The sequence below is a fragment of the Mixophyes fleayi genome, chromosome 6 (assembly GCF_038048845.1).
Source record: "Mixophyes fleayi isolate aMixFle1 chromosome 6, aMixFle1.hap1, whole genome shotgun sequence".
In the NCBI taxonomy this organism is placed as follows: domain Eukaryota; kingdom Metazoa; phylum Chordata; class Amphibia; order Anura; family Limnodynastidae; genus Mixophyes; species Mixophyes fleayi.
In genome coordinates this window covers 212,158,336-212,173,187 of record NC_134407.1, presented here as the reverse complement: position 1 = coordinate 212,173,187, position 14,852 = coordinate 212,158,336, and the positions used below count along the sequence as shown (strand labels likewise).

At 45.2% G+C, this 14,852-nt stretch overlaps 3 protein-coding genes across 5 annotated transcripts in view; 2 read left to right on the top strand and 1 right to left on the bottom strand.

Annotated features, from left to right (window-relative positions):
* Window positions 1-14,852, top strand: part of LOC142159811 (uncharacterized) — a 316,766-nt gene that overhangs the window by 206,154 nt on the left and 95,760 nt on the right. The gene's annotated exons all lie outside the window — the stretch shown is intronic.
* LOC142160007 (histone H2B 1.1) lies at window positions 3,487-3,921 on the bottom strand. The gene has a single exon (XM_075214925.1). The coding sequence runs from the start codon at window positions 3,876-3,878 to the stop codon at window positions 3,498-3,500; it is 381 nt and encodes a 126-aa protein (XP_075071026.1). The 5' UTR covers window positions 3,879-3,921; the 3' UTR covers window positions 3,487-3,497.
* LOC142159997 (histone H2A type 1-like) lies at window positions 4,192-4,620 on the top strand. The gene has a single exon (XM_075214913.1). It carries the CDS (start codon window positions 4,193-4,195, stop codon window positions 4,583-4,585), a length of 393 nt encoding a protein of 130 aa, XP_075071014.1. The 5' UTR covers window position 4,192; the 3' UTR covers window positions 4,586-4,620.

Here is a 14,852-nt window from a genome sequence, read left to right as displayed (position 1 = left end):
TTCGGCCTTCCAGGAGAGCAGGGAGCAACAGGCAAGTGCAGGACAATACTGACACCGGGCAGCTGCCCAAAAGATAGTGATCACCCAATCGTGTTACCGAGGAAGGGGGTTTCTTGCTGGACGCACTCATGCTGGACAATAGAAATCTGGGGCTGATTGAAAGGATTGTGCACAGGACAAACGGGGTATATCTCACATGAAAGGACCTTCTGGAGGTTACAGCTTCCGCAGGACTGTTTGGATACAGCATTGCCCAGGAAAAGGAACAGATTCACTGACTCACTTTTATGTGCCTGCTGAAAGCAGGGTGACAGTTAAGAAAGATCGCAGACGTGCCTGTGAGAAAGGGAGATCGGTGAATCAGTGATTCCCTGGACTGTCCTTACCCACCGAAAATGTCGAAATTCTCATATATTTAATATACTCTTACCCTTATGTGTTAGTATTGTGCACTGTGTAACTTGTTAATGTGTTATAGACATTTGAGTTAATTTTAAAAAATCTTACGTTCTTTATAATGAGATATCTGCCTAAATGTGACTGAACCCAGAGTACAACACCACAGGGTACCGTCAGTGAGCTCAATAATATTCACATTTAAGGCTAGTTGCCCTGTGTATAGATCACAAAGGGCTCTGGGCACATACCGTTAGGTTGATACTGGTACAAAGAGAGACTTAAGCCCCATTGTTGTGACACGAAACCAGTACAGCACCCAGCATACTGGGAAGCCCCAAAAATATTTTAAATAATCAGAGGTCAAAGAGTTGCTGCCATGAGCCTTCCAGTCTCATGCCTAAACTCCCACTGGTCGGCTACCTCTCTTTCTCATCCCTTCTTCCCTTCTCCCCCTTGCTCGACTCCGTCTCCGTTTCTCCCATCTCTCCGTCTCATCCATGTGTCTGTCTGTCTTCCCCTCCCTTTAGATTGTTCGCTCCTTTGAACAATCTGTTTCCATCACTTTTAACTGTGCTCTCCAGCTACTCAGCTCACCTCCTCTCAGTCCCTCTGCCCTCTCTCTCCTCTCGCTTCTCTCCGCTCCCCTCAGTGACTCTCAACCTGTCATCCGTGCCCACCCTCTTGGGCCATAGTTACCTGCCTATACTCACTTTTCCCCTCCCTCCCTCTCTTTCATGCTGTGCCTGAGCCCCCAGAGTTATAGTGCTTACTGTTACTTGTACTGTGCTGTTTCACCTTGTACTGTGCCATTGTTTGTCCTTGTACGGCGCTACGGATACTTTGTGGCGCCCTATGAATAAAAATTAATAATAATAATAATTGGGAGTAAAAAGGACCCAACTACCCGATTTTTCATGGACTACAGGCAACTGGACAAGCTATTGACAAACTCATAAGTTAGAAAAATTTTATTTGCAAATCCCTTTAACCAAGGTCAATCTTTATTACCCCAATTAGGCTATTCAAATTCACAAAGATGCCCTTTGGGATGAATATTGTCACAGCCTGAAAGCATTCTCTTTTCCAGAATCCACACTTAGTGCAGACTAATATAAATGTAACACTCTCTATATATTATTGTATTTCTTTGTTTTGATCTGTTTGCAAAACAATGTTGGACAAGAGGACAATCTCCCAATTGGTGGAATATCTTATTAATACAAAGTGCCAGGAGGGATCATGTTGTATATTTTGGACATTGCTGATATAATAGGGCATATTTATTATTAGCTGCATTTTAAACACAATCCATATTAATCAAAAATGCATCTTTCATGAAAAAACAATTCATAAATAGACCCACAAATGATCTAAAGAGAAAATCTCCACAAGAAAAAGTTATTTCCTCCTTAAAAGTGAAAGTTGGGGCTTTAGTGATATCACCTTATGTTTATGACACTTGACTTTTATTGATTCACTGCATTTGGATTTAGAATTTGCTTCCTAGAAATCCATGAAATTGATTTTAGGACAATTTTACTACAACCACTACAGTCATAAATAGTATTGTCTTAATAACTTCCTCTTAACAATGTGTCTATGATACATTGTCAGTAGCATGCAGCTTAAACAGACAAACACTCTATAAGTAAGAAGGAGAACGGAAAAGAAATTAGATTCTAAGCGTAAGCGGCAAACAATGGAAGCGGGAATTTTAAAAAGAATTTATTCACTGATTGGCTGATTGGCTGTTTATTCAGGCAATCAGCGGCAATGGGAGTGAAAATCCTACTTTGTCCTCTGAAGCAGAAACGTTCGTCACAGGACACGCCCCCTGCTTCGTCCATACCCTGTCCCCTTCTAGGTCCGCCCCATGTGTATATAAGAAGGAGGTTGCGCGCAGTCATTATTAGTTACTCTTATTTTTTATAGTACTCACAATGTCTGGACGTGGTAAAGGCGGTAAAGGACTCGGGAAGGGAGGCGCCAAGCGGCACAGGAAGGTTCTCCGTGATAACATCCAGGGAATCACCAAGCCGGCCATCCGCCGTCTAGCTCGCAGGGGAGGTGTGAAGCGCATCTCTGGGCTCATCTACGAGGAAACCCGCGGGGTCCTTAAGGTGTTCTTGGAGAATGTGATCCGTGATGCCGTCACCTACACCGAGCACGCTAAGAGGAAGACGGTCACCGCTATGGATGTGGTGTATGCCCTGAAACGTCAGGGCCGCACCCTGTATGGCTTCGGAGGCTGATTCCCTTTCCTGTCTGTCCCGCTACACAACACAAAGGCTCTTCTAAGAGCCGCCACCATGTCTTATAAAGAGCTGTATTCTGTGACTAGTATATAGGCGGTTGGAGGAACTGATCCTATGTTAGTGACCTACGTTGTCTCAGTTCAATCCTCCCATGTATTGCACATAGGTCCAGTACAGCAGCGGTAACTGGGGCTATAAAGCAGCGCTTTCTCTGACGACATTGAACTAGAAGTGCTTATTTGTGTTTACAGCGACCATTAGGATCGCCAGTCTGTGGGTGTATCTGGGAGGCCGGTTCGTTTTAGGAAAGAGTGAACTATGCATGAGACATACAAGATATTAGATGGTATTGCCATGATCGACGGAACGTTTTTCAATTGCAAGCAACTGAAGCAAAAAAAGAAATAATTGTTTATTTTAGTTGTGTGACCATTATATGCAAACACAATCGATCAGCCCGAAAAATAATGAAGATATTATACGCGAGGAATTTGCGGAGATCCGTGACGCCGTCACCGAACACGCTGCTGTAATGACCGCTAGTTGCTGCTCTGAGCCACACTCTATACGGAGGCTGAGTCCTTATTTGTCGCGCTACACAACACAAACAAGGCTCTTCTAAGCGTCACCTCTGTCTTCCAAAGAGCTGTCCCTTAATATTTAGTTCATGTATTATCTGTGGCTGGATTTAGGAGGACGATTAGTTAGGAAGAAATGAAACGATCACTAAGCAGAAACAATAGATAACTACGGAATAAATATTTTAACATTGTTATAGCCCTGATGGGGAGAATGTGGGTGGCTCTTAGAAGAGCCTTTGTGTTATCTCGGGACAGGAGCAGATTACTTGGCGCTGGTGTACTTGGTGACGGCCTTGGTGCCCTCGGACACGGCGTGCTTGGCCAGCTCTCCCGGTAACAGGAGGCGCACGGCGGTCTGGATCTCCCGGGAGGTGATGGTGGAGCGCTTGTTGTAGTGAGCCAGGCGGGAGGCTTCCCCTGCAATGCGCTCGAAGATGTCATTCACAAAGGAGTTCATGATGCCCATGGCCTTGGAGGAGATGCCGGTATCGGGGTGGACCTGCTTGAGCACCTTGTACACGTAGATGGCGTAACTCTCCTTCCTGCTCTTTCTACGCTTCTTCCCATCTTTCTTCTGGGTCTTGGTCACGGCTTTCTTGGAGCCCTTCTTGGCCGCTGGTGCAGACTTAGCTGGTTCAGGCATCTTCTAAACAGTCTTAACTGACTAACGAAAAATGATGACCACACCTCCCACAACAGCTCTATTTATAGGCAGCCCATGTAAATGAGTCTCACAGCCTGCTCTGTGTGCTATTGGAGAGTTGTGTCATGTGATCTTCACTGATGTCATGTTCAAACCGTAGACTGCTGATTGGTGATTAACTGAACACAAGCGGCATTGGCTGGTCTGAAAACGAACCAATAACAGATGCTGGAGTGTGTCCCATAAGGGTATAAATACAGGGATGAGAGGGCGGAACTGTTACTGTTAGACTTTGAGACAGACGTTAAGTGATCATGTCAGGACGCGGTAAACAAGGCGGTAAGACTCGTGCTAAGGCCAAGACCCGCTCATCCAGGGCCGGACTTCAGTTCCCGGTCGGCCGTGTACATCGGCTCCTCAGGAAGGGGAACTACGCGCAGCGTGTGGGAGCCGGAGCCCCGGTGTATCTGGCCGCGGTGCTGGAGTATCTGACGGCTGAGATTCTGGAGCTGGCCGGCAACGCCGCCCGCGACAACAAGAAGACCCGCATCATCCCCCGCCACCTCCAGCTGGCTGTGCGCAACGACGAGGAGCTGAACAAGCTGCTGGGTGGGGTGACGATCGCCCAGGGAGGCGTCCTGCCCAACATCCAGGCCGTGCTGCTGCCTAAGAAGACCGAGAGCCACAAGGCAGCTAAGAGCAAGTGATTTACTGCTGGATACACTGCCCAAAGTACTGACCTCCCCATAACACAAAGGCTCTTTTCAGAGCCACCCACATCTTCCTACGAGAGCTTATTACACCGCTGCTATTTACTTGTATGTATAGTTAGTCTAATACTGTAACACCACTATTCAAGCCAGATTAAAGTAACGTTTACCACCCTCAAGTCACTACTGTACGTTTTATAGTTACACAGCTCCTTGGCGATCTTTCCTGCAGCAGGGACTACTTGGGTCAGTAACCTACGGTCTGGTGTAGGGGATCCGCCCGTTGCACACTAGTTACGATTTTAGGCACTAAAGTACTGACGTCCCCATAACACAAAGGCTCTTTTCAGAGCCACCCACATTTTCCTACGAGAGCTTATTACACCGCTGTGTATTCTAATGTGTTACTATTAAACTCCTGTTCAGTACTGATTACAGCAACATTCATCACTCTCCTGTAAGTACTATATATTGTATATGTCCACAGCTGCCGTGGGGACTATTTGGATTACTAACCAAAGGTCTTGTGTAGAGGATCCACGCTTCTAATAATATAGGATGCGTTTATTTAGATTCTACATAAACTAGGTGAAAGAGTTAAGGTCTGAAATAAAGAACCACTCGTACTGCAATGTGAGGATGATACAACTCGTTTAGTTTTGGTGGGATATTAGCGGCTGCCCTATGCTGTCCCCGAGAGAATATGGAATGTAAAACAGAGGCCGAGCGTTACTGCGGTTCATTTTCAAGATTAATAAAATGAAACGCTGGCGGAGAGCAGTTACATATCTTACATGTATAATAACCACTAATACATGTGTCTGTACAGATGGCGCTACAGCTCGATCAGAGAAAATATTAGGTGGCTCTGAAAAGAGCCTTTGTGTTGTGTATATGGCGGTGCCGAGTATCTTACGCCCTCTCCCCTCGGATTCTGCGGGCCAGCTGGATGTCTTTGGGCATGATGGTCACCCTCTTGGCATGGATGGCGCACAGGTTGGTGTCCTCGAAGAGCCCCACCAGATAAGCCTCGCTGGCCTCTTGCAGGGCCATGACGGACGAGCTCTGGAAGCGCAGGTCGGTCTTGAAGTCCTGGGCGATCTCTCGGACCAGGCGCTGGAAGGGCAGCTTGCGGATCAGTAGCTCGGTGGACTTCTGGTAGCGGCGGATCTCCCTCAGAGCGACGGTTCCGGGCCGGTAACGGTGAGGCTTCTTCACACCGCCGGTAGCTGGGGCGCTCTTCCGGGCAGCTTTGGTGGCCAGCTGCTTGCGGGGAGCCTTCCCGCCTGTGGACTTGCGAGCGGTCTGCTTAGTTCTGGCCATAGTATTATTCCTCCAATACGAGAATGTAAAAATCTGCCGCTGAACACACTTATTTATACACCGTGTTGCAATGTGATTGGATGAGTTAAACACGCCCTTCAAATTGATTGGCTTATGGAAAAACGGTTGATCTTTCAAACAGCCCGCCAAATATTATTTCTATTACTAGAGACAATCAGACAAATTGTCGAATTAAATATCTTAAATAAAAGATATTTTCTTGTTTCCATTATGGATTATTACGATGTAACTGAACGGTAAGAAGCGTGCAGCTATCATCCATGCTGAGCACACGGTGGAGATATTTATAGTATAAATACGATTGTTGTATGTCTATTGTCAGTAAAGGAATCCAGACCACAACTTCAGAGGGAAGACACGACACAGTAACCCCATAATAATAATTTAAATTATGACAATAATTACTTGTAAATTATAAAGATTTATTTGATTTGACTGTCCACTAAGTTGTCTGTGTATAATTAAAGGATATTCATAAAAAACCCAGATAAATGTCCCACGTTAAAATACATCATACAACACAATAGTACATGTAATTACTTCATTGTTGGCGCAGAAACCCAGATCTCACCACATGGGGGAACGGGATAGAGTACTTTATCCATTATAAAACTACACGGTTACTGCATCTTGTGTCTGTAGAGATTTGATTTATTTTTGTATCCATTTTACATTATTACTCTTATAAAACGTGATTAGCAGCTACTCATTGAGAACAGACGTTTATTGACCAACACTGACACCTTGTGGTCACCAGGAGCATTTATATCTATTTCACAAAACAATCTTGTTTCCCTGATACGTTTTACTTACTTGCACCAACATATAAGCAATACCCGCTGCGTGCTAACATTGTTACGATATTCTGTTCCCTATGCATCAGGTTACACAGATCATATACAACGGCGATATTATAGCTCTGTACTGGAAGAAGTAGGCGGCCCTGAGAAGGGCCTTTGTGTATATGGATGTGGGGTGGGTAAGAAACAAGCTGGTATTTAGCCTCCGAAGCCATACAGGGTGCGGCCCTGACGTTTCAGGGCATACACCACATCCATAGCGGTGACCGTCTTCCTCTTAGCGTGCTCGGTGTAGGTGACGGCATCACGGATCACATTCTCCAAGAACACCTTAAGGACCCCGCGGGTTTCCTCGTAGATGAGCCCAGAGATGCGCTTCACGCCTCCCCTGCGAGCTAGACGGCGGATGGCCGGCTTGGTGATTCCCTGGATGTTATCACGGAGAACCTTCCTGTGCCGCTTGGCGCCGCCTTTCCCTCTGCCGGACCTGGGGGCATATTTAATAAAGCACGGTAGTGCTTTTAACGGGTCATTAAGGTCCCACAGTGTCCTCCGCAAATTTATTAAGGGGGCATCGCAGCAGATATCATGGATATCTGCAGCTTTGCATTCCTCTTCGTTATTGGGAGCAGTCACCATTCAACAGAATGGTGACTGCACCAAGTCCCGAAAAAAATCTTTTTTCGGGAATTTGTCATGTTAATGTACCAGCTGAAGCTGGCGTACATCATCCGAATTGAGGAAATCCAATGCTGTCAGCTCTGCTCCGAAGATCAGAGCTGTACAGCGCATGTGTGGAGGGATCACATGATCCTTCCCTGTCACTCAGCGCTCTCTCTCTGCAACTATCGTTGCAGAGACAGAGAGGGGATCTGTGTGCGCATGTGCAGTTCTTGGAACTGGACATGCGCACTTGAAGAGTGAGGAGAAGACCTGAAGACATCGCTTCCGAAGAGGGGGGTAAGTATGATTTTTTTTATCACTGAAACAGCAGTTTTTCGGAACTGCTGTTTCTGTGCAGGGCTGTACATAAATGTGAGAAATAGTTCAATCCTTATCATTGCGATAAGGATTGAAAACTACTTTTCACTTTATGTGAATATTGATAAATGTGCCCCTCTGTCTTGCAAAAAAATAGTGACATACTCCCAGCCTGCCCCTTGTGCACACATATCCCGGCCTCTGATCCCTCTCGGTGTCGTCTGTTTCTGGATTTTAATACAATATCCCAGGTCTGTGATCAGTGACTTCCTGTGTAACTTACTGGCTCCAGCTCTAGGCTGCCAGGTGATGATCACTTTTGTCTTGTTTAGTAGAATATATCTATAACATACATGGGAGAGAGAAGAGACCAGTACAGAGGTTGGATGTATTTTCCGTCCCTTTGCCGAATTCTTTAACAGCATAAGACAACACACTGTGAAGGAGTCTCATGACTTCCAGTTTAGAAACAAAATGTGGGCGTGTTTTATATTACCCACCAATAAGAACACTGGCTGGTTCTTCACCTCAGCCAATGGCCGCGCAGAACCGCGCTCTATAAAAACTGGCTGAACGGCCCCCTCAGAAAATAAGGGTCACTCTGCACCTAGTAGGAGGTTTATGGGATCACGGAAAATGTCAGAGACCGGCGCTAAGAGTAAGCGGCCAGCGAAGAAAGCAGCTGCAGGAGGCGCCAAGAAGAGCAGCAAAGCCTCTGGTCCCAGCGTGTCCGAGCTGATCGTGAAAGAAGTGTCCGCTTCCAAGGAGCGCAGCGGGGTTTCTCTGGCCGCCCTGAAGAAGGCTCTGGCTGCCGGCGGGTACGATGTGGAGAAGAATAACACCCGCCTGAAGGTGGCGCTGAAGGGTTTGGTGACCAAGGAAACCCTCATCCAGGTGAAAGGCAGCGGCGCCTCCGGCTCCTTCAAGCTGAACCAGAAGCAGCTGGGGAGCAAGGACAAGGCGGCCAAGAAGAAGCCAGCGGCTGCGGCCAAGCCCAAGAAACCGGCGGCCAAGAAAGTGTCCAAGTCCCCCAAGAAGGCCCCGAGCGCCTCCAAGAGCCCGAAAAAGGCCAAGAAACCGGCAGCGACCAAGAAGGCAGCGAAAAGCCCCAAGAAGCCGAAAGCTGCTGTGACCCCTAAGAAGGCGGCCAAGAGCCCGGCTAAGAAGGCGGCCAAGAGCCCGGCTAAGAAGGCCGCTCCTAAGAAGAAGTAGACTGTAGATCCGCTCTCCTGTCCCCCGTTACACAAAGGCTCTTTTCAGAGCCACCACCCGGTCATGACAGAGCTGTGATGTGACCTCCTCCCTGATCTGCCATCTCTGCGTTACTCTATGACGGCTGCTGTGTGCTGTCCGCTCCTCAGAGTAGTTTTACTTCTCACCTCCGCGATCTAATACAAAGTTGTCTATATTAATGCATAGGCCACACATTGCGGCTTATTAACGATTTTTTTGGGCGTTAGAAGATGCGTATTCATTAGTCAAGTATACTAAGACAATCGATTGGACCTTCAATACAGATTTATATATTCTAGAACAATGATAAAGGGGTGAATATATATATATATATATATATATATATAGTTATCAAGTTACAAGAAAGAGCATTGTCTATATTTTCATGAGGTCAGTAAAGGGATTCAGAAGAACAAAAGGCACAAAACTGCTGTAGTATGTGAAGCAATATCGCCACCATGTGGTCAGCAAGGGGATATCTACCTTAGCGTTCCATTATATAGTAATTAAGACTAAACTGGAGAATTAGTTTTATTGCAAATCCTTTAATCGAAGATCATGCACGGCCGTCTCATGTGGTAACAATGACAAGTAATAGTAGAATCACAAACCCCACAACATAGAATACATAAGGCAATAAAGAACACAACACCACAAGAAACTCTTCTAGAAACTCCAATAGAAGAAAACTCCTGCAATAAATTCCTAAGACTGGAGAAACTTCTAACAACCAAAATAAAACTATGGTGGGACCACTGAATCCTGTGCAAATACCTAGAACACAAAAGAATACCAAGAGGCCTAGGCATCCAAAAAACACCCACCTTCACACTATGCATTAACAATGTCGAGAAAGAATGTAATAAAATTCTAGACACCTGCTCACAAAAACTGATAGAACTTATCATAAAGGACAGACGGGCGTCTCTGGAGAAGATAGAAAAAGAAATAAACAAAATACAAAAAGATTTAAGTCCTCTAGAAAACCTAGAAGACTACAAACAACTGGAAAGAATAACCCAAAGCAAACTCAACAAACTAGAGGACAACATCATCATAACAATTCTACAGGGATTACAAAGACTACGAAAACAACAATGCCCACATAAGAACACCACAATACCAGATCCAAAACACCAGAAGAGACCACACAAAGACAAAGCTACCCACAGAGGCACCCCACCCACTTCTCCACCCACCCATAAGACCAGCACAGTAGCAAAGACCACCATTCATCGCAAAAAGACCAAGATACGACAATCAAAACAGAACATACAAACCATCAAACGCAAGGAACTTCTCATACGGAAACCAACACATAGCAAGATTCCAATTCTTAGAAGGAAAGAAAACTCATGAAAACTCCATAAGCTCAGAAAAAGAAAGAATAATGAATACAATCAACGATATGAACATCACTATCCACACAAGCCCAAATCAAGAAGCAGAGGTAGAAGAATCACTGGAGCATTTTTTAGAATTTTTCCAGAAACAACCAGATCCACCAGACCAACCACGAAGGAGAGAATCAGAGAACCCACCAGCCTTAAAAAGAAAAACAATAACTTCAGACTCAGAAGAGGAACAAGAGGAGGAACACTCGCTAAGAGAAGAACCAAGAAATGTACACAAAAATAAAAAATAAAACCAGAAGGCATTTTCAACCTCTGACCTCACACTGACCCACCGCATGACCTTACTACTCAACAAAGGTTTAAAATTCGCCCCCAAAAACCAAGTAGACAAATTTCGAGACCTACATAGGCAAAGTTTCCTTGTGAATTTATGGAGGTCTGAGAAAATTCTTCAGAAAATCGGCAAAGTAAAAGAGAACAGAAACGATACCACCAAGGAAGACTCAACACAAAGTCCAACTTCTTCCCGCAACACATGAAAGGAGCATACATTAAGACCTTTGATGCTTTAGTGGAAAAAGACCTTGAACAACTAAAAGACAAAAAAGGTAAGATCCCATAACCTCTCTCCACAGAAAAAACAAGCCCTCAGAGAAATTAAGAGGAATAAAGACATTGTCCTGAAACCAGCCAACAAAGGAGGAGGGATAGTCATCCTGAACAAAACAGGAGCCTTTTTGCTTCTTTTAGATAGTCTAAGTGATATAACTGAACTGCAAACCCACAAGCAAATATCAGAAAGAGCTCCAAAAACTATTAAACAAGGGCCTAGAGGAAGGAATACTGAACAAGAAGGAGCACGCCTACATCTCCAAACCACATCCAAGGATCCCAGTGTTATACTACTTACCAAAAATCCACAAAAAGTATTGGAAAAACCACCTGGAAGACCGATTGTATCTGGGATTGAATCACTTACCAGCAATCTTTCAGAATACATTGACCAATTCCTACAACCCCTAGTCAGCGCACAAAAAATCCATCATAAAAACACAACACAGATCCTGAACGAAATCGAATGGAAAGAAAACTACAAGCTAGCCACCTGCGATGTGACCTCCCTCTACACCATCATCGACCATAAGAAAGGGTGGGAACACAGCAAACACTACCTAAATGAGAACCCGAACATACTAAGCAAGGAAACAGAGTTCATCATAGAAGCCATATCTTTCATCCTTGACCACAACTACTTTTGGTTCGAAGGTGACTACTACAAACAGACAACAGGAAAAGCAATGGGGAAAAAGTTCGCACCCAGCTATGCGAACCTCTATATGGCAAAATGGGAAGATGATAACATCTGGAACAACAACCCTCACCACACCAACATAGTAACATTGACGAGATACATGGATGACATCTTCTTCATATGGAAAGGAAGTGAAGAAGACCTCTCCTCCTTCCTACACTACATCAACACCAACAACCTGAAGTTTACCTCAAACACAAGCAAACAACAAGTAGAATTCCTGGACCTTACCATCTACGTAGAAAACAACAGCATCCACATCAAAACCTACATGAAACCAGTTGACTGCAACAATTACATCCCAGCAAATAGCGACCACCACAAAACATGGCTCAAAAACATCCCAGGAGGATAGTTTAGGATAATTAGAAGAAAATGCTCCTCCATGAACACTTTCAAAGAGCAGGCAGAAGCGTTGAAACAGAAATTTGAAGAAAGAAAATATGACCCAGAACACCTCAACGAAAACTAGAAAAAACAGAAAACTTGAAAAGAGAAGACCTTCTCTCCTACAAACTCAAGGAAATGGGAAGAAAAGAAAAAAACACACCCATCTTCTTCACAAACTACCGCAGCCGCCACAGGAAACCCGAAAGCATCCTAAGAAAACACTGGCACATCCTACTCCAGGACAAACAGATAAAAGAATACATACCACCCAAACCGAATAGTGTACAGAAAAGCAAGGAACCTGAAAAATATGCTAACGGCGAGTTTTATCCCTAAAGACGAAAAGAAGAACAAAGACACCTGGATGAAAGAAGGGTTTCTACCACTGCAATAGATGCATGGCATGTAGAATAACAAAACACAGCTCAACTAAACCCACCATCAACTTCAGTTCCAATTGAAACGGAAGCACACACAAAATAGAAGAGAAAATGACGTGCGAATCTACAGGAATCACCTATCTTGAATGCCCCTGCGGACTACAATACATAGGAAGAACAATTAGAGATCTCAAGACCAGAATCCCAGAACACATAAGAAACATAAAAAGAGGAGTACAGAACCACAGTGTTTCATAACACTTCAGGACGAACCATAACCAAGACCCAACACGACTGAGATTCACAGGCATCAAACAAGCCCCAAAACCATGGAGAGGGGGTGACTTCATCAAACTCATCTCAAAGGAAGAAGCAAAATGGATCCATAAGATGGGAACCCTAACACCAAAATGACTCAACATAGACTTTGAACTAGGAATCTTCCTTTAAGGAAGTATGAACCACCCCCCATCAACCCTCCCCCCCCCCCCCATTATCCCAAAATAACCCTTATATTCCCATCCCACTAAAAAGGCATCAAGGCAATAACCCCATAAAGCACCCCTCCACTCCCTTTCCCCTCCTCCTCCCCCCACCACCCACACACAAACCTCACCAGCTGCTAACCAAACCTCAAAAGCCCAATTAAACAAATCACTCCGCCCGCATTTTCACCTACACACATAGCGCTACATTAATTCCGATATCAGCCGCATAGCAATATTCCCCTGCCCCCCCCCCCTCTAATTACAATAAAGCAAATGCCACTCAAATCCCAACCCCCCTCCCCTAACACGATTGGTTGAAACACCGGATCCCAGGAATAAAAGAAACCACATACTCACACGACCGCCATATCCCTGACGAAGTCCACGGATGAAACGCGTTGGATACCAACAAGCAGCAGAGGACCAGAAGACCCCTCACGCCAACACTCGACATAGACTCCCTCCCTCATCATATACCAGCTACGAGATAAAAGCGAGAGAACAGCGGCGACCAGACCCAGCAGTGGAACGCACCGGCGCCTGTGCGTTCCACTTAGAACCCGGAAGTTCGGCATTTGGAACACACTGTGCGTTTCAATTGCCGAAAAAGGAAGCCGCTCGGCCCAGCTACTTTCACCGCTCGCAAGCAAGGAGAGGCCCCTATTCCCCCTGAACCCTGCTAACAAGGATCAAAGAACCAAGGCACTGAGCACAACTGCTCTTATAAGAGCAAAAACTAAGGGCACGCAGTTAATACCTATAGGGTACCCCCCTATTATATCCGCACCACACCCCCTACACACTATACAAACGAAGACACTTTAATTACTAATATACACATACCACACCTAATCCCACTTATTTTGCATATATCAATAGAACCATAACATTTTAATAATAGACTATACCAAATGCTAGCTTAAGATAGGAGCCCCACCAGAGAGCTATAGACATATCAACACCATAACCAGTCTCTAAGCTATAAACAAGAGCTATAAACCCCCAATTACATTTATCCCCAAGACCCACAACACTTAATAATAGCTAAAAGATGCAATCATCTTAGTATAGGAGATATAAACACAGAGCTATAAACATTATCACTAACACCTAACAATTTCCAGAGCTACAAACCAGAGCTAATAGCAATTAGCGCCAAACATAACTACACTCAATATACACCACATCAGAGCTATAGACATAAAGCAAAAGAACTATAACATTTAAAACTGCAAAAAGAGCTATAACAACCTGCTGAAATCACCAGCACTCAAGTATATTGTCTGTACCGCTTCTATTGCATATCTCCACCCCCCCTCCCTATCTCCCCCCTCCCTCCCTATCTCCCCCCTCCCTCATCCCTCTTTTCTCCACTTATGGGCATCCCAGGTTGCGCCACGGCAGAAACAACTATACAAGATGTGAATGAGTTCTCTGTACAGCGCTGCGGAATAAGTGGCGCTATATAAATAAATGGTGATGATGATGAAGAGACCACATCCATGGGAATCGGAACGCCCAGAACACCAGCAAACATCCAAGGTAAACCCCCTAAAAAGGGTCTACACCACCCACATGGACCTCATGGTGTCTCTCCACAACCGCCAAGTTCCCCTATTCTGTTCCAGGACCAGGGCCACCTTAAGGAGCACGGTGGATGTCATCACCATGCTTTCCACTTGGAGTACCTGTCTCCCCCCCATTCCAATGCTTCCTAGGGATCTACATCAGGTCAAGCAGGGAGGGATTCCGGTGATCCTGTTCACCCCCGATTGGCCCCGTCGTGCACGGTATGCAGACATCCTGCACATGGTGGTAGTTGAGGGTGTTGTCTGCCTCCTGACAAGGATCTCTGGCTCCAGGGTCCCTTTCAGCACTAGGACCTTCTTACTTTACCGGTATGACATTTGAGGCCATCCTCTGGAGGTTCAGGGGTCTATCATCCAGAGTGGTAGATACCATGCTGAAGGATGTATTGGAA

Coding starts and splice junctions, on each gene's coding strand:
- LOC142160007 (XM_075214925.1), bottom strand. CDS start 3,878: ATGCCTGAACCAGCTAAGTCTGCACCAGCGGCCAAGAAGGGCTCCAAG.
- LOC142159997 (XM_075214913.1), top strand. CDS start 4,193: ATGTCAGGACGCGGTAAACAAGGCGGTAAGACTCGTGCTAAGGCCAAG.